The sequence below is a fragment of the Mesocricetus auratus genome, unplaced genomic scaffold (assembly GCF_017639785.1).
Source record: "Mesocricetus auratus isolate SY011 unplaced genomic scaffold, BCM_Maur_2.0 Super-Scaffold_100007, whole genome shotgun sequence".
NCBI classification, from domain to species: Eukaryota; Metazoa; Chordata; class Mammalia; order Rodentia; family Cricetidae; genus Mesocricetus; species Mesocricetus auratus.
Window position 1 is genome coordinate 60,424,103 of NW_024429191.1, and position 23,768 is coordinate 60,447,870.

The 23,768-nt window shown below is 44.2% G+C and overlaps 2 protein-coding genes across 2 annotated transcripts; both read left to right on the forward strand.

Moving 5' to 3' along the window:
- Positions 1-2,307: 2,307 nt before the first annotated feature.
- On the forward strand, positions 2,308-4,081 carry LOC101839392 (C-C motif chemokine 2). The gene is made up of 3 exons (XM_005076967.4): positions 2,308-2,464; positions 3,130-3,247; positions 3,570-4,081. The coding sequence occupies exons 1-3, from the start codon at positions 2,386-2,388 to the stop codon at positions 3,802-3,804; spliced, it is 432 nt and encodes a 143-aa protein (XP_005077024.1). The 5' UTR covers positions 2,308-2,385; the 3' UTR covers positions 3,805-4,081.
- Positions 4,082-13,291: 9,210 nt separating this feature from the next.
- Positions 13,292-15,176, forward strand: LOC101839663 (C-C motif chemokine 7). The gene is made up of 3 exons (XM_005076968.4): positions 13,292-13,480; positions 14,175-14,286; positions 14,647-15,176. Exons 1-3 carry the CDS (start codon positions 13,405-13,407, stop codon positions 14,750-14,752), a joined length of 294 nt encoding a protein of 97 aa, XP_005077025.1. The 5' UTR covers positions 13,292-13,404; the 3' UTR covers positions 14,753-15,176.
- Positions 15,177-23,768: the final 8,592 nt, after the last annotated feature.

Genomic DNA, 23,768 nt, shown 5'->3' on the forward strand with positions numbered 1-23,768 from the left:
TGGGAACTTCCAATCCTACCTCAGAAGGGGAATTTCCACTCTCTTCTCCCATTCTGCCTCTGACCTACCAGCTGGAAAGAGCATCCTTTGTTGACATAGTGAAGTGAGAGGGAGATAAGCAATAACTTTCTTTTCTTTGGTCTGTGATTTGTTTGTGATTCACACCCGGTTTCCTCCCCTGTGTTAACTGTGGCTTGTAGTGGCCAATTCACTTTCCAATAGTGACCTCCCAGGCTTGGTCCCAGGGCTCCACAAAGCCAAGGGCTTTCCCCTGTAACCATGGGCTATATCAGTCTGTGTATATCAGTCAGGAATAGGTTTCCTCTCATAGAAAGAGAAGGTGACATTACACACATTCTTTCGGGGGAGTTTTTGGGTCTCTGATTCCTAGGACTAACAGTGGCATCTCTCATCTTGTTGATGCAGGAGAAAGTCTGAGGAATGACTAGATTCCCTAGAAGACACACTCAGATGGGAGATGAGCGTCTGTGAGCATGAGGAAAACTCCTCGGAAGTCATAGTGAGAGGGTCTGGGAAGAAATGACTATGCAAAACTACTGTCTCTAGTCCTAAAATAATTCACATATTTGAGGAGAATTGAGTGAGCCCACAGGGAAAGGACTCAGCCAAACTCAGAGGGGTTTGGACACTAGTTGGGGAGTAGGAGAATGACTGGTGAGATAATAAATGACACAGTGATGCAGGCAGAGCAAAAAGAATGTCCCCAGAAGTACAGCAAAGCGTCACATGAGTGTCCCATCCTCTCTTTGTCCTGTCTTTTTCTAATTCTGCTCAAGAGTCTAGAATGTCCTCTCCTATAAAATCTCTGCCCTAGATTCTCTAGGAACTAATATCCATCATGAAACATTAAACCTCATGTCCGGAATCCGTGTACCCTGAATAGGAGCATCAGCTCCCTGTGTCACCTGTGTTACCTAAGAGTAATTAGGTATTTTGACAGCTAATTGTGCCTGGCTCCCAGTAAGCCATCATAACGCTGCTAATGACCACTTAACATGAATTAAATATAGTCATTTGTTTGATGTCGCTTATTTCTCATACAAAGAACTGCTTTCTTCCAAGAACTCCCGTTTCTTTATGGAGATTATCTCCATAACTCTCCGTGGAAGATGAGTCGTAGGTCCTTCCCTGCCCATCAGGATACTGTGTGGAATGAGGGAATCAAGGCGCTCAAGTGTTAGACTCTGCTCAGGCATGCCAAGGAGAGAGCTCTACTATTCTTGTAAATGAATTGGCTGAAATTAATTCTAAGGACTCGCAGATGTTATTGCTCTGATCCTACTGTTTCTGGAGAAATCTAGGCCTGAAAATCTGAGTAAAACAAGACATTGCATTTTCCCAAATATGGATCCTTGGCTCACTCATGGTACCTGGAAATCTAGAAGAAATCAAAGAGGCAAGCAACCACCAGTAGTAAATGCTGACCACAGGCTCATAGCTCATAGTGACTAAACCACGGGGAATGTTTCTCCATATCCAGTTAGCTGTCTGTTAGTTTGCTGGAGCTGAGTAACATGATGATAATACAGACCAGAGCTACCAGGGTCCCATTCCACTGGATTTCAGGGCAGTTACCTACAACCCTTCTGGGCCTCAGCTGCCTGATCTATATAATGGGGATTAACAATACCCACTTAACTAGAGCGGGGAAATTTAGAGACTTTGCCCAAACGTTCCTGCCATGGACTAAGCACTGTATGGGTTTTACACGGAAATCTCTTCTGCAACATGAGCTGATTTTATGGCTTCCCAGGTCTGGAACCTTACAACTCAGACAGTTGGATTCAATGTTATGAAGCTCTCCAGTTCTGCCATGTATCTGGAAACCACCAAATGGAATGAATGCCCCATTCAACAAGGAATGTTAAGCAAGGGCTTGGTGGACTAATTAGAGTCCTTTCCCAGGTCTGAGGTCGCTTGGGCCAGGGGCAAGCTGGGATATGCCTCCATCTCCCTGAGGACCTTAGGTTCCTTGCCCACTTCCCTTTATTTCAGTGAAAGCAGGTCCACTCCATTCACACTTGTGGCCAGTCTAGTATGACTGCTCCCCTTTCTCCCCTACGCCCCCCCCACATTCAACTTTATTTGCTCACAGCAGTGGCTGGAAAAAGTGCCAAATTCCAACCACAGCTTCTCTCTTCTACTTCCTGGAAACCTCCTGGAGTCTGCACTTACTCAGCAGATGCAGCCTTCCACTTTTCCTCACTCATTGATGATGCTGCCCTTAGGGACCAGGCTCCCAGCCTGACTCCTCCCACTGGCTTACTATAAAAGGCTGAGGCAGAGCTGCCAGAAGAGCAGAGAGACTCAGGCCAACCCAGAACCTGCCAGTTCTCTCTGAAGCCAGCTCTCTCTTCCTCCACCATGCCGGTCTCTGCAAGAACGCTTCTGTGCCTACTGCTCACGGTTGCTGCCTGTAGCATCCACGTGCTGGCCCAGCCAGGTGAGACCCCAGCTTCCTTCTCCTCACAGCATGTTACCCCAGTTTGGATTGTTATGGGCCATCACCCTTGAGGTGAGGCTACTGAAAGAAGGGCAAAGAGTCAACCCAGGTGCTTCTGGGAAGAGCCTGAACTAGAGTTTTATTCCTTCTGAGATCTAAAGTTGGAATCACATCTTCGTGCAGTTCCTGTTCCAGCTGCTTTCCTCCGTATTTGAGAACCTGGGTGACCAAAGACAGGCCTGGGTTGCTTCTCCAGATAGGGGAGGGAAATGGAAGAGACCTGAGACCTCTGTTTCACACAGTCCAGCTTCCAGAGGCAGCAGGTTAGCAGAGGGGGTTGGTGCTAAAGATACTCAGGACCAGACACAGATTTCAGGAGCTTGGAATAAGGTCCCCAGGTCATTTTCTTGTACTCTTGTAATTTGGCTTATTAGTTCTTTCTCATAACAGTCTCCAGAGTCACCTAGTTTTAATGGCACTCCTTTACCCAAGATTGTGAACTTACTTTAAAACACAAATATCTAAGTCAGTATGTCAGGGGTCAAGTCCCAGATCTGATGTGTCGGGGTTTACATCTACTCCTTCTCCTCATGGCCCTTCTCTTCTCTAAGGTCAGAAGAATCTATCTTGGTCTAACGTGCCCCCCTTTCTGGTTTATTCTCCAGACTCCGTTAACTCCCCACTCACCTGCTGCTACTCATTCAATGCCAGAAAGATCCCAGAGAAGAGGCTGGAGAGCTACAAGAGAATCACCAGCAGCAAGTGTCCCAAAGAAGCTGTGATGTGAGTTACACATACCAACCCTCTCTGGTCCAAAGTTCTTTCTCAAGAGCAAGGGACGGTCCTTAGTCACACACTCAGATCCAACAGCAACTCATTCCCAATGGGAAAACTGAGGCCAAGAAGGAACGAGCCATTCCCAGCAGCACTCTCTATAGGTGCTGTTCGGAGCGTTCCAATTTCATAAACGTACCTTGGAAAACCTGCAGGAGAAGCAGGCTGCTCTGAGTTCCCCTTTCTACCTGCCTTCCTCTTTTAGCCCTAAACAGCCCCTTCATGCATAGCCATTGAACTTCATCTGACTGTGTCTTCTCTCTTTCCACAGTTTCATCACCAAGCTCAAGAGAGAGATCTGTGCTGACCCCAAGCAGGACTGGGTCCAGGCATACACAAAAAAACTGGACCAGAGTCAAGCTAAATCAGAAACTACAACTGTGTATAAAACAGCACCTTTGAATGCTAACTTGACGCAAGCTCCTGCAGTTAATGTGTCTACTACTGCCTTTCCCACCGCAGACTCAAGAACTTCTGTAAGACTGACCAGAATGACAATGAACTAGTGTGACCTGGAATGTGATACCTTAAGTAATGTTAAACTTATTTAACTTATTGATGTTTCAATATCCCCTTCCCAGAATACTAGGATTTCTTAGATGCGTGACGTGGTTCCATTGTTTTCCCTCAGTGAAACCTGGTTCTCCACTTTGTTATGAGAGATGACTTTTGTAAAGGTGAATGGAAAAACTTTGTGCTTGAAATTCCAAGTCATTGTTTGAAATATTATTATAGAAATTGATATTTCTAATTATTAAGAGAAATAAATTATTTTTGTACATAGTCTGGCTTTGGGTGTTTTCTTTAGGGAAGTAACAAAGCTGAGATAGGCTCAGAGGACAACACAGGTGGGATACATGCTGTGGAGGAATGGGAGAATGAGCGGCCCAGTCTTTTGTACCTGAAGGTCTCATTTCAGTGCCACAGACTTTAAAACAGGGCTCACTAGTACCATTGTTCCAGTACCCAGTATTGCGTCTCAGTCACCTGCTTGACAAACACCCCAGTCCTTCCTGTCATGTGCTCCAATCACCCTTCAACTGGGATACATCACTTCTAATTGTAACTCTGCAGCTGATTCCCTAACTGCCTGGGCAATTCAGGCATGGGAGAATGGAGGGGAGACTTAATCACCTTCTATAAAAAGGTTATGTTAAGGCTTCGTAGAGAGAGGAAGACACAAAGTTATCCTTGGATAATAGTTAGAGGTTTTCTTCAGAAAAACACAGAAACAGTAAGAAAAAGAAAGGTAGAAGGAGGAGAATAGCTGAAGGTAAAAATGAGGGTGGTGTATGCACACTGAAAGGTGAAGAGAGAGACAATCAGATGAGGCCATGTGTATGTCAAGTTGCATCAGGGGGAGAAGGGAGAATCAATCAGATAGGGTCTCATAAGGAAGCCTGAATAAGGTTTTGAATGGGAAGGTGAAGGCACGTCCTGCCTCTGACCTTGTCCTTTAAAGGAAAAGTTGAAACTCTTTGGTCCAATGAAGAGGGATGTGCCCCATTCAGAAGCTCGGGGAGAGCTTCGAAAAATGCATCTTGATGACTTCATGCAGACAGGAAGAAGTAGAGAAAGTGATAAAATGATAGACTGGCCCATCCATATACGAGAGCTGAACATGGGGTGCAAGGGACAACTCTAGAGAACAATGTGCTGGACTGTGGGGGATGGCATAAGGTACAGACCTTTCCTGATCTTGTTAATGGGGCAGCTTCTCTGAAACCCGAATGTGTTTCCATTCATCACCACCCTGACTCCACACCCAGGAGCCTAGGCTGTCCATTCAAATGGATAGCTTGTTCTCTCTCTGAATGTCCAGTTGAGGTCTGTGGCATGGGACATTTAGACACAGACAGCCTCTCCACAAGGGAGACTGAGCATCTTTATCTAGAAATAAACTCTCTGTGGTGCTCACCTTCTCCATCTGGTGGGGAGAAAGCTACTGTCAAGCAAGACCCAGCAGTGCCTTTGGCAGCATATAGTGCTGGGAAGAACTCTGGCTGGCAGGAAGGACACTTGAGCTGACACTGACTCAGTCACTTGGGACAAAAAGTCTGTCAATTCCAGGGTGGGGGTGGTGCAGAGATAAATAGGGGCCAAGGTTCCTTTCTGATTTAAAAGCATGACTCCTGGGAAGTTTCCATTGATATATCTCATAGTTGGAGCATTCCTGAGCCTGACCAGACTTCCTGGCTGAAGCTGAGGGGTTTCTTCAAAGCTCCAAGGATGCTGATACATCAGACAGCAAACAATTTGTAGGGTTGTTGTGTGGAATTCACAGACCCTAGGTTCCATATTCAATGGTCCTCTGTGTTGATTACCAGTCAGAAAAGAAATTTCAAATCAGAGTGGATGCAAAGAGGCAAAGAGAGAATAAAGTAGAAATGAGTAGGTCTCTGCTCTGCAGCTTATAGAACAAGGGGTCTCTGATGCCGGGATGACTGACTGCAAGGGACCTGAGAGGAAGAAAGGGAAAGGGGAGGGAGCACATGTACTTACCCCCCCAAAGCCTGCCACCACTGCATTTGCAAGTCCTATTTGTTCATTGTTGTGAAATATTGACTTGGTTTCTTTTTCTCGAAGCAAGCAGAGGTCCCTTGGTCCTTGCACAATGAAACTGAACACAAAACATTGGCAGTGTTTAGGCACTCAAGGAAGCCAAGCAGGATGCATTCATTTCCCGTTGCTGCCAACACTTTATTCCAGAATGTCTTTATCCTTTCCCATCATTCTCAGGCTTCCAGTCTCTGTTTATTGCTCAATCCTAGAGCCATTTCTATGCTTTATTACAGCAGCACTCTGCTTCAGGTATCACACTTTGTGTTCATCTCTGATTGCCACTAACAAATCACCGTAAACCCAATGGCTTAAAACAACCAATACATTAGCAAACAGTTGGGTTGTTAAGTCTTCGCTGGGCCAGTTTAGTTGCAGTCCCTTAAAGGATTTACTGTTTGCAACTTCTAGAAACCACTTTCAGGTTTTTTTCTCTGTCTCTCTGTTCCTCTGTCTCTGTCCTTTTCCCATCCCTCCTTCTGCGAGCATAGTCTCTGCTTCTCTAGCCGCAGGTTTTATTGTTGTTTCGACTTTTTGAAAAAGGTTCTCACACTGTGACTTTAAACCTATTATGTAGCACAGGTTAGCCTTGAACTCACAACAATCCTCCTGCCTCAAACTATCCAGCTCTAGGGTTATAGGCATGCACCACCACACCCAGCTATAGTCACATCTCTCTAACCTTCTGACCTTCATGATTGTGGGCACATCTTCACAGCCAAGATGACCTTCCATGTCAAGGGCTACATTTTGGTTGCATCCACAAACCTCTTTGCGGGGTCAGGAAGGACACGTGTAGGCTCCAGGTTAGTATGCTGGCACTCAGCAGACAGAGCTGCCCTGCAGACTGCATGCCTAGGGACCAGGCAAAGGTTTATACTCAGTAGTTGGGCACGGTACTTGAAAGTTTGGTTTGATTTGCTAAGAAGATGGTCAGATAACCTTGTGGGTATCACCTTTTGTCTGGCACTTATAGATAACATACAGCAGGTGCTTTCTAAGAGACCCTGCACATGATGCTTTATCTAGACCATTCATGTGGTGTGGTTGAGAGACACTTAGGAGATCAGTGAAGCACACTTCTGGATGTGCCCATGAAGGTGCAGAGACTGGCCCATTTTCCTGAGGTGTTCAGCTTCATGGAGGAAATTGCTACTGGATTGCTGACTCTCCAGCATGCAGATGCTCACTGGAGGAATTACTCAGTCAACAATTATGAAACTCAATCTAATCAACTGTCTTTTATAATTACACACATTAATATGTGTGCATGTGTACATACATGTGTATACATGCGTGGATGTATAATTACATATAATATACACATGAAGAGAGCCCTAGCTAATACACATGAGTTTCTTCTAAAACGAAATCACATGGCCAGCCAGGTGACTCAGCAGGAAAAGGCACTTGCCACCAGGACTCACAACCTGATTTCAATTCCTGGGACCTATGTAGTGGAAGGAGAGCACCGATTCCTGCAAGTTGTCCTTTGACCTTCGACTATAAGCCATGGCACATGTGTGTGTAAGTAAACAAGTGAGAAGACAGTTTTAATAACTGTACTTTATTTTTAAGTGTGTGTCTGCATGTGGGTTGTGCACAGAAGCGCAGATGACTGTGGTGCCCCCAGGCACTGGATCCCGCTGGAGCGAGTAACAAGCAGTTATGGGCCACCTGACATAGGTGCTGAGAACCAAACTTGGGTTCCCTGCAAGAGCAGTAATTGCTCTTAGCCACTGAGCTACCTTTCCAGCCACAAAATATAAATTAGAAAAAAAACCTTAAGTGTAAAACTTCCCAAGTGAGAGGAGGGGCAAGCTCAGGCCAGCCCTCATACTTCAACACATGATTCAACATATGGTTCAAATGGAGCCCTGTGGTAATGTAGGCACCAGCCATCAACACAGGCCCTAGCTGCAGCAGGATCACCGATTGAGACATACCAGCAGCAGCAGTGATCCTGGATCCCACCATGGCAGCTGGTGGCAGCATAGGCCTCTCAGGTTGATATGGGCCTAGCAGTAGCACGGTTCTCAGACTCCAATATGGCCTCAGCTGGCAGCTGAGACCCTGGGGTAGTCACATGGCCTTTGATGGTAATAGGAACGAAGGACATCAACATAGAGCCTGCCTACAGTAGGCATCATCTTGGCCCTGGATAGCAGAGCAGAGCAGACCAATCCTGATCTGTATGGCCCTGACAGCAGCATAATGCTCAGGCACCAGCCCAGACCCAGGGCAGCTGCACAGCCGTGGATGGTAACAGGAGTCACAGACATCTATGCAGACCCTAGCTGCAGTAGTGCCATGGACTCAGACATGGTCCTCTGCAGCAGATGAGGCCAGATGACACCGTGCCCTCCGGTGGCAGTGCAGGCCACTTATATTGGCATGGACCAGCAGCAGCTCGTTTCTTGGACCCCAACATGGCCATAAGTGGCAGTTCAGATCCTGGGCATCCTTGTGGCCTTTCAAAAAGGAAAAAATAAAGACCTTGGTGGCACACTGGGATTGGGACATCTGCTTCTTGGTCCTCTTAGGCAGGTTACTGGATTCTCAGCAAGTGTTGTAGCCTCTGGTGTGGGTTTCCATGGTGGCCTTTGTTCTGAACTTGGCTGACTTACAGTTAGCAGTGAAAAGGAATAAGAATTCAGGAAAAAAAACTCAGAATGTTGTAGAATCTGGTGACACACACACACACACACACACACACACATATATATATAAAGTTTTGTGATTTTTAAAAATATCATCATCACCATCATCCTGTGTGTGTGTGTGTGTGTGTGTGTGTGTGTGTGTGTGTATACAAGTGTATGGTATATGTGAGCCACAGATCATGTGTGGAGCCCAGAGGAATATATTTTTGAGTGTTAGTTCTGTCCTTTTACCTTGTTGAGGAAACATCTCTCTTGCTCCTGCCACTGTAGGGTGTACTCTAGGATAGCTTACTTACGAGCTTCTGCATGATTCTCCTGTCTCCACTTTCCATCTCACCGTTGGAGTGCCCAGCCTATAAGTGAATGCCAGCATATCTCACTTTTTTATGGTTCTGAGGATAGACCCTCAGGCTTTCCACTATATAAAACAAATATTTTTACCCACTAAACCCTCACTGCAGCCTCTTATGCAATATTTGGGTACATGTATAAATTGCATAATGTTCAAATAAGAGTAAATATATACACACACACTGAAACAACTATCATCTTTAGATTGAAAACACTCAGAATCCTTTCTTCTTGCCTTTTAAATATGCACATAATTAATTAATTACAAATTATATAATATAACCATCAGAACTCCTTTCTCCAATCTAACTTGGTGTCTGCTATTTGACTTTATTCTTCTCTCCATCCCCATGCCCCACCCAGTCTTTAGTAACTTCTATTCGACTCTCAGCTTTCACTAGGTGAACTTTCATGGCTCTAACATGAGGAAGATCACATGGGACTGATTTTCCTGTGTCTGGCTTATTTCATGTAACATGATGGCATCCGGGTTCACAAAAGTGACAGGGCCCCTTCCTTTGGTGGCAATTATTCCACTCTATGCCAAATCATGTTCATCTATTTACCAACTAATGCTAAGCTAGCTGTTTCCATTTCTTAGCTGTTGTGGACAGTGCTGTGATAAGCATGGGGTGCTGATATATCTTGACATACTGATTCCTATTACTTTAGCTACATACCCAGGAGTGGGTTTTCCAGATCATATACTAATTCTAGCTTTTAATATTTTGTGAAACTAGCACACCATTCCTGACAATGGTTGCACTAATTTACATTGCTATGAACAGTTTCAAGGGGCCCCTTTTCTCCACATCCTTGCTAGCATTATTTATTTTTTACTTTTTGGAGGGAAGTGGTGTCTCACTGTGGTTTTTATTTGCATTTCCCTGATGTCTTCATTTTTTTTCGTGTTTCTGTGAAAAAAGAAAAAGAAATATTCTGACAAAGCAACTTGAGGCAGAAAGGGCTTCTTGGTTCCATCATGGCAGGGAAGCCAAGGCAGCTTGAAGCAGCTGTCCCAAACAGCAGAGCAGAGAGTGATAAAAGGTTGCTTGCTGCTCAGCTCTGTGTCTCAACTATGCAATCCAAGGCCCTAGCCGGGGGATGGTGCCGCTCAGAGTGGGCAAGACTTCCTGTTTCAATTAGCCTACCACAGTTAAGATAATTCCCACAGGCACACCCAGAGGCCCTCCTCCCAGGTAGCTCTGGAACTGTCACACTTCATGATCAGTAAAGTTGAGGATTCTTTCATTTATCTGTGTCTTTATTTGGGAAGTGGCTTTTGCAATGTACTATTTATGCATGTGGTGGTAGTAAGGAGACGAGATGGTATCTCCTATATCTGCTCCCATTCTGACTTAATTTGTGAATTTGGCAGATGATTGCTTCTTTTCCTAACCCTTACACTTGATACAAACATGGTTGGCTAGTTATTGACTCTATTTCCTATGCCTTGAGGTCTTATCCATAAACTCTCCCTAGTCCCACGTCATGAAACATCTCCTGTATGATTCCTTCCGTCCCTTCATGCTTCGGGTCTCACATTTTACATCTTTAACCCATTTGAGTTGATTCTCATGTACCACGAGAGCTGGGGCTTCCTTTTATTCTTCTAAATATGAATTTCTGGTTTTCCCATCACAATTTGTGGAAGACTACCTTTTCTTGAGAGCATGGCCTTCTCAGTTTTATTGAAAAGCATTTGGGTATGAAGGCATGGGAATGGATTTTTTTTTAAGTTTTGAACAATAAAGGCTTACATAAAGTGGTTTAAAGAAAGGAGATGGTTAGAAATGTGGAATTCTCATTCAAGCTTGGATCAGGTGTGGGTGAAGTAAGGACAGCAGGCAGGAAGGCACGGAGGGAGGGCAGAGGAAAAGATGCGACACGTCTATACCGGTAGATCAGAATAGCAAGTTGTTTGTTTGTTTCTGAAGGAATTGTATGGCTAAGATAATTGGAAGCCCAGGGTTTGTACCAGCTGTAAATTAGCTTCAGCCTTCTGCGAGCCAGCAAACAGCAGCAACAGCTACTAAAGAAAGACATGTGTGGCTTCACCCCCAGTATGGCCAATAGACGCAAAGGGACAAGTCAGAAGCTCATAAATGATGGGTCTTAAAGCCATGATCAGAGATGCTGGACCTGAGTACAAGATCAAAGGAGCATCTTTCCTGGTACCTATCTAGAAGTACAAGAACTTCTGGGTATTGTCTCTCTTGCTGGATTTCAAGGCCAAAAGTCCTGTCAGTGTTCTTCAAGTACTGTCTACATTGTATTTGTTTTAATAACAAGGTCTCTCACTGAACCCAAAACTCACTTATCATGTCATACTGACTTGCCAGAGGGCCCTTGAGGTCTTCCTATCCCTAACTCTGCCCCCAAACTGGGATTTCATGTGTGTGCTCCTGTGCTCAAATTTTAGGTGGGTTCTGCGGCTCAAACTCAGGTTCCCATGCTTGCATGGCGTGCTCTTTACCAACTGAGTCCTCTCTCCAGCCTCACTGCTTGGGTTTCTTTCAGTTTTGCTTTCCCAGTAAGCACTAATATTTCTTATTCCTAATCCCCGGGGCATACAAGTGTGTCGGGAATAGAGCAATGAGTCATTGCTTAAAGAACAATCATCAGTTTGTAATGTAAACTACAAAATTCACTTTTTAAAGACTTCATTCTCCCACTTAACTTTTAAAGCAGTGGCAAAAAGACAAACCACAAAATTCACTATATTTTCCATCTTTAAGTTTAGTTTATGAAATTAATGTTAACATCACTGGACAACAGACCTCTAGGCCTTTTACCTTGTAAAACCCAAACTATATACTCACTATACAACTCCCCACTTCATTCTTTGCCCACTATTTTTTTACAGTACTGATATTGGAGCCCAGAGTCTTGTATATGCTAAACTAATACTCTACCACTGAGCTTCTAACACCAATCTTTATTTTGATGTAAGTACTATAATGGGGTGAAGTGATAGCTCATGATGGTTTTGATTTGGATTTTCCTTTTCGTTCTTATTTGTTTACATATAGGGACTTAACACTAACCTCGGGGTCTTACACAAGCTTCCAATGACTAGCAATGGGGAATATCCTTTTCCATGCTTGTTGTCTATCACCCCTAAGGAACATCCATTGATACTCTTTGCCCCTTTTCAATTCAGCTATTTTTTTACTTTGTTTTGGTTAGATGCTGAGTTGTGGGAATTCTTTATATTAGCTGGATGATAATTCCCAGTTGTCTGTGATATGATTAGTGAATGTATTCTCTCAAGCCAAAGGTTGGATTTTCACATTGCTGCTTGGTTACTGTTTAGGTTTGTGTCTTTGCTATGAAGCCAGGGCACCCACTCATGCCTAGCATGCTCTACATCCCCAGGCTCTGGACTTTTTGACATGATGAATCAATCTGTAATGTAGATTGGCCCTGAACTCACAATCCTCCTGCTTCAGCCTCTCACATGCTGAGGGCTGAGACTAAAAATATATGCTTCACTTCCCTATGTTCTTTTACTTAGAAAATATATTTTCATAGCTAATCAGATATTTTGAAAACCACAAGATTCTAAGAGCCCCATGTGCTGTGTCATTCTATAACTCCTTCGAATAGGATTCCCGAGGATGGAACCTGGGCCCTTCCTCATTCTAAATGCTCTCTCTGCTTTTGACTTACAGACTTGGTTCTATAGCATGATTTTTGAAACTTGTCTGTAGGTTCCTTTACACTCTCTTTCTAAGAGATGTCATTTATGCTCTTGGAGATTTTCAGGCACCATGTAAAATATATGGTCTTCACAGTGAGATGCGGAAAACGAGGGATAGGAAGCAACCAATGAACAACATCTGGTCCAACATACAGCTATTTAAGTTCTTTCAGATACCAGACTTGGAATGAAGGCTTTGGAATGACCCCCAACCTCAACTATCATCTACCTAGTAAGATCCTAAGCAAGTACTGCCTAGCTGAGACCTGCCAACCTTCCTATCTGAAATCCGAATATAATTGAAAACTAAATGAAACACAAGCAATTGGAAAATCCTTTCCTTTCTTTTTTGTTTTTATGGCTAACATTTTATTACTCTACCTTCCGAGATTTGAAAAGCTACCCAAACTGTCATTCTTTGAGTGCATTTTTAAATCCAGCCAAATTTTTAGTGCCTGTTTCTGCACTTAGGAATCCTAAGAATTTGCTTAAAGAAAGAAATGAGAATCCCTTGACTTTTGACTTTGTCATCTCTGTTTCCTTCCTCATTCTACAGAAAGTGTTTACTTTCCGAGGATCTGAGCTGATAAGAATATCCAGAATTCACAATACAGCATTCTATCTGGACAGAGCCACTACCTCATTTCCCATTCCTGGTGTTAAATGGAAATATGACAGCCTCAAATCTCACACCCCTCTGATTCATTCCAAATGAAGTTCCCTCCCTATTTGCTGCCCATAAATGAGGAGGTAGAGCTGTCGGAGAGCAGAGGCCAGGCCAGCTCAGAATCTGCCAGCTCTCGCTGAAGCCAGCTCTCCCTTTCTCCACCATGAAGGTCTCTGCCATGCTTTTGTGCCTGCTTCTCACAGCTGCTGCTTTCAGCATCCACACACAGGCCCATCCAGGTAAGAATGGCATTGCCTTCTTTTCCCCTGGAGCATCCTGCTTCTTTTCTGACTTTTCATGGGTCATTGCAGAATGAGGGCTACCCATAGTCTCAATGGAGGGCAATAGAAAGGGCATGAGGCCAGCCTGGGGCCAGAGGCAGGACTTGAATCTAATCCCTGCAGGACTCATTTGTGCAAACAAGATAGTTCCTGCATCAGCTGCTTCTTCAGTGATGGGGTTCTGGGTCATCAAAGAGGGGTCTGGGGTTGGGTGTGTTCTCAGGTAGAAGATAGAATGGAAGAGTCCCAGGGTCTAGTATGTGCTTCAGCCACTCAAGCTCCCAGTGACAGCAGTTCTATAGAGGCTGTGTCTACGAGATGCTCACAACTAGACACAAAGTTTTCTGATCGAAAAGGGGGACTCGGAACTATGGTCTTCTTACTCAAAGGAACTGGGTCACTATGCTAATGCTTTCCAGTGTCATCCAGAATTGTTATCAGCTCTTCTTGACCCTATTGACTGGCATATAACCCATATGGATAAGAAAGACTTGAGGGACATCCTAAAGAGGAGAGACATGATACGCAAGGGTTGGGAAACTTCTCCTTTTGTCTTTTCTTACCTCCTTGATTGCCTTCTACCATCCCATGAATCATAAATGTGAGACCCAAAATCCACCACAAAGAATCCTTTCTTGTTCTTTCATTGTAGGTGGGATCAGCTCACCCACATGCTGCTATGTCAAGAAACCAAAGATCCCCAAGAAGTATCTCGAGAGTTACAAAAGGATCACCAGTAGTCACTGCCCCTGGGAAGCTGTGATGTGAGTACACACCACCTGCCTTTGTCCATCAGTGCTAAGTCACCCCCAGAGGCAGTGGATAGGACCATACACTCAAGGCATGGAGACTCTAACGCAAACTCAGATAACCTCCAATGGGAAAACTAAAACTCAACTCTTCAGAGTCATCAGTTCAGGACTTCCCTCTCCATTCAGGAGCCACGGGAGGTAGGTGGGGCTTACCTTTGGCAAGTGAAGAATGCATCTTTCCATTAGGTCCTTCCTCTGACTTATGTTTTCCTTCCTCCACCCCTGGGGTAGTGTCATCAGTTTGGGGCAATGCACCAGGCAGGTACTCACAGAATAAGTCACATATTCTCTAACAGAGCATTCTCTCCACAGCTTTAAGACCAAGAGGGGTGTGGAAATCTGTACTGAAGCCCATCAGCAGTGGGTCCAGGATGCCATGAAGTACTTGGACATGAAAACCCAAACTCCAAAACCTTGAAGGCTCATGCCCGAACAGGAACCAACCTAGGAGACAAGAAACAAAAAATCTGAACCCTTGTCTTTTCTGAGAACTGTGGTGAGATGGGCTGATTCTGTTTCTAAGGGATAGAAGCTGTCTGAAGGAATGTGAAGCAACCATACTTAAGGAATTATCTCTAAGTTATTAATTTTTTATTTAATTTGCTATGCACTTTAGTGTGATTTGAATGTAAAGCCCTGAACACTTTCCGTCACTTTAACATTTTATCTGCAGAATACTTTTCCCCATTTACTTTGCTCCAGTATTGTGAAGGAACTTTGCAAGAATCAGCACAAAGATATTATTCCAAAATGTTTAGGATAAAATAATAATGTTATGATACTGTGGAATTGTTATATGTATGACTATTGAATTTTCATATAAATATATTTTTTACATAAAATCCTATCTTTGATGCTATTTTTTAAGGAACAAAACAAAGTTGGAGGGATAAACAGGGTGGCAAGGATCAGGGAATGGGTGCAGAGGGAGGGGCTGTAGACCAGCAGGGCATGGGTGCAGAGGGAGGGGGCTGTAGATGAGCAGAGCATGGGAGCAGAGGGAGGGGCTGTAGATGAGCAGGGCATGGGTGCAGAGGGAGGAGCTGTAGATGACTGAACTTAGTTGGGAAAGCCAGACAGGCTGGGATCATTCAAAACCAGGTCCAGTTTTGACTCTGACAGCTGACATCAGCCTAATCATGGTACCAAACACCTTTTCACTTCCCAGAGCTGTGGCTTCTCACACAACATATTGCACCAGATTCCTACCTGCTTGGTCTCCTCACAGTCCCCCAGTCCCTCCAGTCCAGAATATTACAGACATTCTAGCTTTCAGAATAGATATGTTGGACCAATATGACCTTGAAAATTCCCTTCCACACCTGGGAACCATAAGTCTTCAAACAGTTCTGTCCCAGCCAGTCAGAAGGTGGTAGGGGAAATGAAGACAGGGCACTTCACATAAGATTCTGACAGACCCCTGCACCTTCCAGCTGAGCCTCCACTAAAGCCATGGGGAGAAACAGAAGGTGTCAGGAGAGAGCCCGCACCTTCACGGCAAGTAGCCAATGCACCGGTGACCATGCTCCAAGGCTCCAGCCAGATCTAATAGAGCTTTCTCCCTCTCCTGTAGCCTCCAGTCAGTTGGTTCTCATCTCAACACAGCACCAAGCCGTGCTTCAAATCCTAAAACAGCCACCAGGAGGCAGACTAGCTTCACCTAAATTATTATCTTCCTGTCATTTCATAGCCTTGAAAGTGGAGTTGAAACAAAGTCATACATGTCACACCACAATGATATTCAACAAGCCCTATGGTTCAGGTCAATGTTAAGCAGATCACAGTGAATGCACAGTTAAGAGCGGAGGGTCTCCCAGTGTCAAGGCCAAAAGAATCAGCTCACATGACCTATGCCAAATTTAGCACTGCCTCTTCTATTTTTCTTCTTTCTCTTCTCTTGGTTTTTTTTTTCCTGACTTGATTGTTTTTGTTTCCTTGTTTTTTTCTTTCTGTTTTTTTTTTCAGCCAAGTGTCATGTATCCTAGATTGGCCTAAAATTCAATATGTAGCAAAGAATGATCTTGAATTCTGATCTTCCAACCTCTCCTCCAGCTGTGGGATTACAGTTGTGTGCCCCTGCAGACAGTTTCTGCAGTACTGGGGATCAGATCCAAGGCTTCCCACATGCCAGGAAAGCATTCTACCCATCTAGTGAGATACACCACTAGCCTACATCTTCATTTTAAGGATTTAAAAATAATCTTGTTTGTCTTCATCTATGCCAATAGTCCCTTTTCTCCTTTAGGCATGAATAACTGGAGAGAAATCCCAGAATACGACCAGAAAGAGGGTGAGCCAAAGTTGGGCATCGAGGTCAATGGAATTCAAAGATTAGATGGGTTATAACCACTAATGTGCCTAGTAGTCTTGGGTAGTTACTAACCTGACAGGTCTCTATAAGTGGGAGTGTACAGTAGCTCCACAGCCCTCATACTGGCACCAACATCACTCCAAAACATAACAAACATAATCCATCCCAGATGTCCAAGTGCCACCACCAAAGACACTAATCAGTTGTCGGTGGGGAAGATGTCCCTTTTGCCTTCTAAGGAGTTCTCCTATGGGTCTGGGGATTATTGGTAGGACACATTTGAGGGTCCCTCATATTCTTTCTTTCTATATTACAGGACTTCTCCTGTCATCTCTGCTTTAGAAATGAAGGGAGTCATTTGCCTGAAATTTCTCCCTTTTCGTCCTAAAGTGGCAGAGACCATGAGCACCCACCCTACATTCACGGACCCTTCCTTATTCTCTAGCACAAATTGCATTTATTTGGTGGTCATACATCTAAATGTCAACTAACTTGGATTGAAATGATGTAAGGTACTTTAGTGCCTGCAAAACGCCTACGCTTCCAGCCTTGGGACCCTGAGATCAAGGTATCCCACGGGGTCAATTTCTAGTGAAGAAGTCCATATTTCTAAATTATTGGTCATTGCTTATAGCCACAAATTAAAAAGAAAAAAGAAATGATGAAGGCCCATGTTCCAAAGCACGAAAGCTGTTAGAGTCTGTCCACAGAAATCTTAGCTCCAAACAGAAATTTTGTAAAACGTGTGTTGATAGTATGCTGATTGCTTCTGTCTGCATTTGTCAAGTATTGCTGTAAGGAAAACAGTTTAGGAAAGAACTGACTGTCCTTGAGCTACAGACAAGAGAATGAAGCCCACAAATTCAAAGATTTACACTTCAGAAAATGCAGTCTGTGTGGGTGCAAATCTCTGTCTCTGTCTCTCTCTCTCTCTCTCTTTGTGTGTGTGTGTGTGTGTGTGTGTCTGTCTGTCTGTCTGTCTTTCCCCTCCTCTTGTGTAAAATCCTCTTCACTGGACGAAATGACAGGGTAAAATTCAGATACAAAATATAACTTTGTTTATGCAAGCCTAATGTCTCACTGAGAAGTGAGAAATGACACCTTCTTGGAGGAATGGATGGGGGGGTGGGGTGGGGAGATGGTGGGGGAAATGGGAGGACAGGAGAGACAGGGAACTGCGATTGGTATGTAAAATAAGATTGCTTTTTAATTTAAATAAAAATGGAATAAAAGAAGTGAGAAATAAGGCATACATTTAGGAACTGGTTGAGTACCAAGAAGAGAAACCTCCAAAGGTATTGAAAAAAATCATACTAAATTATCAATGAAACCATGAGTGAGCCCAGACTAAAAGTTACTGTCAATTCAAAATGAGCATAGTCCCCAAGACTGCAGAGCACCCCCAAGATAAATAGCAGTTACATGAGGGCCTTGTGAAGGAATACTAACCAGTGGAGTAAGGAACCAAATGGTGTAAGCCACTTTCAGACCTGGTCCCTACAAACACACCATAATTGAAGTATCTCCCCTATCGTGGTGACCTTAGGGTAATGGGACTCAAAGATTAGACTGTGCCTCATCTCCCTAGGCCCCCACAAATCAAGATATATAGACTATGAATAGCTCTCACACTAACATCAGTATCACTTAGATACTTATAAACAAAACACAGAGGATAGCAACAACAAAGATTCCAACAGGGAGTGTTGGGCAGAGAAGTTGACCCTTGCCTGAATGAAGATATATGAATTTAGACTTTCTTTAAAAATACCAGAAGCACTGGGACTTGACAAAAGTAGTGTGGGCTGATTCTTTGAGGGCTTGAGTACAAATTTTGAGATCTACCTTCAATGCCCCATTCAGCAGTTGCCAAGGCAAAAGAAAGAAAATGAAGGATCTCACCAGGGCAACCAGAAGCCAAGATGCAAAAGACAGAAGAGTGTTCTTAGAGGTAAGAGGCAAGCCTAGAATGGCTGTGGCATTGCTGCAGAGCCCTGTCAATCACGGAGCTGGATGCGCTATGCTTTCCTTCTAAAACCTTACATGCTGTGTAGAGATGATTTGTTTCAGCACACAGGGCACTGGACAAGATGGATCCAAATCCACATCTGACAGAGAGGATCAGCCATCCCCAAGGGACCCCACACACTTTAGATGATGATTGCTGTGTCACCATAGGAACTGAGCCATCACTCTTAGGGATGGTTGACATTCATTGTCAGCTCAACGGGGTCTAGAAGCACTTAGGAGACAGATGTGTGTGTGTGTGTGTGTGTGTGTGTGTGTGTGTGTGTGTGTGTGTGTGTGTGTGAAGGAATTGCTACATTAGGTTAACTGAGATGGGAAGACCCTCTGTAAGTGAGGGTAGTGCCACTCCAAAGGGTGGGATCTAGCCTGAATGAAAGACAGAACATGAACTGAGCACCAGTGTCCATCTCTCTCTACTGATGCAGTGTGATCAATTGCCCCACATCCCTTCCACCCCGATGGACTGAACCCTCACACTGGGATCTAAAACAAACCTGTCTTTCTTCAGTTGTTTTTATTAGGTGCTTTGTCTCAGCAATGAGAAAGATCATAGCTACTATAGCTATGTTCTGTCTATGGGATGTGTGGGAAGGACAGACTGATGGAAACATACTCTGCAACAGGCAGGCATACATGCTCCTCTTAATTCCTTAGTTTAGAGTCACACCAGAGTCATACAGTGAGGAGTCAAGGCCAACGGCATTCAGGCAGAAGTGATGTAAGCTGTTTCCATGCCTGGTTCTGTAAACTATGTCTCAGTAAATGTAGAGACATCAGTCCCAAGTCACTGCTGTGGTTTTCACTCATCCTTAATCTCTGAAGCACTATTTTGCAGAAAGTAAGTTGATTAAGCATTATCCAGCTGCAATGCAACTACAAGCAGGTGTTGCTGAGATTGGACAGAGATTGGTACTATTGTTACTGGAGTACTGGCTGGTATTACTGTGGCCAGCAGGTTCAGGGATCTAGCTGCTGTGCACCTCAGTGTCCCACCTTTACATAAGAGAAGAGTCGATAGCCCCAAAGAGATATGTGTAATCATGAAATAATGAGAGGATTTCAAATAAAAAATTTGGGGCTGGGGAGATGTCTAAGTGATTGAGATCATATGTTGTGTGATCATGAAGACAGGGTTTGGGAATCGAACACCAGAATACCAAGTCATGCATCCCCCTCAATACGTGTAGCCCCAGCTTCAAGATGGGGGGTTGCAGAGACAGGAGAATTGTTGGGACATCACTGCAGAGAAAACATGAACCTCATGTTCAAGGACAGCCTCTGCCTCAAAGGACTAGGTGAAGAATGACAGAGGAGGACACCTGATACCATCTTCTGAACTCCATGTTCCCACAAGTGCACACAGAACACTCATACAAACACATGTGCGTGTGCACACACACACAAACAGCAATAACAACAACAACGAACAAACAAATAATCTTTCTTTAAAGAAAGAAGTCTATGTTTTAGTCAAGCCAACCCTGGGAAAGGGCCTCCCTTTCATAAATGGTTTCACAGAAGAGGAAGAAAATTTGATTTCTCGAAGTCCCTATTTTCCTCTTTTAAAAGTGTTCTCAATTAGAAAACCCGATGCCTTGGTTGGTTTAGACTTTACAGGTTAATGTTGTAAAAGCCTTCTATTCCCTAAACGTTGGGTTCATTTTCCTTAAAAAAAAACAGCAGAAAACTTTATTCATGGCCTCAGAAACTCTTGAGAACAGAGGTCTTTCTTTGTTCCTGTTTTGCACAAGATTAAACCAAATGTTTTGTTGCTGTGATAAACAACATGACCAAAAACAACTTAAGGAAGGGAACGTTTGCATAGGCTTATACTACTGGGCCACAACCTATCATTGAGGGAATTCAGGACAGAACCTGAAGCAGAAACCATGGAGGAATATTGGTTACTAATCCCCTCTCTTGCTCATTCTGCTACTTTTCTTATACAGCCCAAGACCCCTTATACAGGGAGGCACCACTCACAGTGGGCTGAGTCTCCTTCACCAATCACCACTCAAGACAAATCCTGAAAAACATGACCACAGGCCAGTCCTACAGAGACAGTTTTTCAGTTGGCATTCCCTCTTCCCAGGTGGCTCTAGATTCTACCAAGTTGACAACAAAACAAGCAGCACACGCAGGCAAGCATTATAGTGCAGTAGAATCGTCACAGTATAAGAAAGGAATCAAGAAAGGTGTTAGAGCCACTACCCCTAAAGTGCATAGAAGAGACTTTGAGTCTTTACCTTTGGTCCCAGACCTCAGTTTTCAATTCTCCCCCTTCTTCCCTCCCTCCCACTCTCTCATCTCCCACCTCTCTCTTCTTTTAAATAAAGGGACGAAATAAAAATACTTGTCTACATTTCTTTCAAGACTCTATGGGACTGACTATGCTCTTGCTGTCTTTTGTTTGTTGGGGATTAAATCCAGACCCTGTGTGTGCTAAGCAGGCTTTCTACTGCTGAGCTGAAATCCACCCCGTGTCTTCTTGGACACAGTAGATACAATCTGGAGCTGAGAAAGTCAAAGCCAAGAGCCCAGATTCCAGGGACCTTTCCCTTCCTTCTCTGCATTCCTTAAAGAAACACTGAAGAATGCAAGATTGTGTTTCCCCTGGGGGACATAGAGCCTGTCCTTCTCTGACCAAACCCCTCCTTCTCAGTTCACCAGACACAGGAGCACATTACAGGTGAGTAAGGTGTCCTTTCCTGGTGACTGCTGGGAAGCAGAGAAGGGCCAGGGGAGCCCCACTTCTGACCCCTCCCATTTTCCAGGAACAGCCAGGCAGTTGGATGGAGCAGCTGCTGAACTTGGATGTCTCAACATTATTTTTACTGATTCTCATTGAGGTTTCTGGATTGCTATCAAAATCCAGAGCTCAATGAGAAAAGTAGAAAAAAAAAGTTACTCTATACCCCCAACTGGACTATAAAATTATTCCTGCTAAGTGTGTACAATCATTTAATGACATCATCCAGACACCTCTGAGGTCAGGAATGTTATAAATATCTTACATTGACATAATTTCTGGAATGCCAGGCCTCCCTCATGTGCAACACAGGAATTCCTAAAGCTGTCTCAAGGGTATGCTGTCTTCCTTGGAAGTAGGGGGAAATCTAAGAGCCAAGTGGAGGAGGAGATCATCTACCTAGACACAGTCTCTTTCTAGCACCCCTTGGCCCATAAAATCCACTTTCTAATGACAAATGCTTAGCAGCCAGGCACTGAGAACCTAAAATAGAGATGTCGATTCTTTCATGTACTTTCTTTCACTTTTTAAAAAGTTTTTAGATTTATTTTAATACCAAGCACAGTTTTCCCATCCCTCCTCTCTTCCCATTCCCTTCCCCTCCTTCCATCTATCCCTGACCCCATCTGCTCTTCCTCCTCCGTTCAGAAAGGGTCAGGCCTCCCATGGGAGTCAGCAAAGCGTATCATATCATATTATATCATATTGAGTCAGAACTAAGCTCTTCCCCCTGCATCAAGGCTGGGCAAGGCATCCCTGCATTGGGAATAGGTTCCAAAAACCCACATCATGCACCAGGTTCTGATCCCACTGCTAGGGGCCCCACAAACAGACCAAGTTACACAACTGTCACCCACGTGCAGAGGATCTATGTCAGTCCCATGCTGGCTCCCTGGTCTAGAGTCTGTGAGCTCCCATTAGCTCAGAGGCCAACTCTCTCTGTGAATGTCCCCATCATGATCTTGACCCCACTGGCTCATACAATCCCTCCTCTGTCAACTGGACTCCCTGAGTCAGTTGGGAGCTCCAGCAGCACAACCCAGGGCTTGGCTGTGAATCTCCACATCTACTTCCATCAGTTACTGGATGAAGGCTCTCTGTTGACAATTAGGGTGGTCACCAATCTGATTACAGGAGAAGGCCAGTTCTGGCACCCTCTCCACTATTGCTAGGAGTTCTTATCTGGGGTCATCCTTGTGGATCCCTGGGAGTTTTCCTGGCACCTGGTTTCTTGGGCCCCTCTTATAAGATATCTCTTTTATTATTCTCCTCCACCTTCCTGCTCCCAACTTGACCAACCCTATCCCCAATGTTCCCATCCCCCATCACCTCCCCTCCAACCCCTACCCCCAGTTTACCCAGGAGATCTCATCTATTTCCCCTTCCCAGGGAAACCCATGCATCCTTCTTAGGGTCCTCTTTGTTACCTAGCTTCTCTGGGGCTGTGGATTGTAGCCTAGTTATCCCTTGTTTTACATTAAAGTACTTTCTATATTACTGGGTTTAATCGTCATAGTAACCCTTTGAGTTAGGCTTGGTTATCCTTCCCATCTTAGCCTACTAGGAGGGTAGATAAGCTACCTATAGCATGAAGCTTATCAGTAACATAGCCATGGCATTTCAGGCATCCTAGATCCACTATTCCCCTGATACTAGGCCACCTGGAACTGAGCAGCAAGAAACAGGAAAGATAGATCGAGTGTGTTGGCTTCTATTTGGCTCCTTTTAAAGTAATTGCTGACTAACTGCAGATGGTGCTTGTAAGCCAGAAAGATCACTGTAGTCCAGTGCTTAGGGCAGACGTCACTAGTGGACCAGAGTACTGCCTTTTTCTAACCCAACTCCTTAACACATCTTCCCATGTAACCTTTACAGATCAGTCAATTTGATGTGGGACTTCCCCAGAAAAAGCCAGGAACCAATCACATGGTGCCCCTGTGCTAGCTTTAAACACAGTAATTTACTGCAGCTGCAATATTTAAGGCATTGCGTCTCCTACAGCTGCTTCTACATAGGGCCTAGGGTTTTGCATAGAGGAATATAAGCAGTTAGTTCTTGTGTTCCTTGTCTGTGATGTGTTGAAGCCATTAGACACCTTGTCTGCTGTGTGTTCAGAGGATGGGGATAAACTAGAAGGCTGTCTTTCTATGTGTCCCTTGAGTCCTTATGATGTGAAGACACCAGTCACATGTTCTGTTACACGAAAACCAGCTCCAGAACAATATATTTGCTATGCAGGAGTTTTATTTTAAATGTTTTTTTCTGTTACTTCCTAGCAAGTGCCTAACTCTTGTTTCTTATCCTCAATTAATCCTAGTTTAGGTGTTTGAGTCACCTGTCAACATT

Coding starts and splice junctions, on each gene's coding strand:
- LOC101839392 (XM_005076967.4), top strand. CDS start 2,386: ATGCCGGTCTCTGCAAGAACGCTTCTGTGCCTACTGCTCACGGTTGCT. Junction 2,465..3,129: donor CCACGTGCTGGCCCAGCCAG/GTGAGACCCCAG, acceptor TTTATTCTCCAG/ACTCCGTTAACTCCCCACTC. Junction 3,248..3,569: donor TGTCCCAAAGAAGCTGTGAT/GTGAGTTACACA, acceptor CTCTTTCCACAG/TTTCATCACCAAGCTCAAGA.
- LOC101839663 (XM_005076968.4), top strand. CDS start 13,405: ATGAAGGTCTCTGCCATGCTTTTGTGCCTGCTTCTCACAGCTGCTGCT. Junction 13,481..14,174: donor CCACACACAGGCCCATCCAG/GTAAGAATGGCA, acceptor CTTTCATTGTAG/GTGGGATCAGCTCACCCACA. Junction 14,287..14,646: donor TGCCCCTGGGAAGCTGTGAT/GTGAGTACACAC, acceptor TTCTCTCCACAG/CTTTAAGACCAAGAGGGGTG.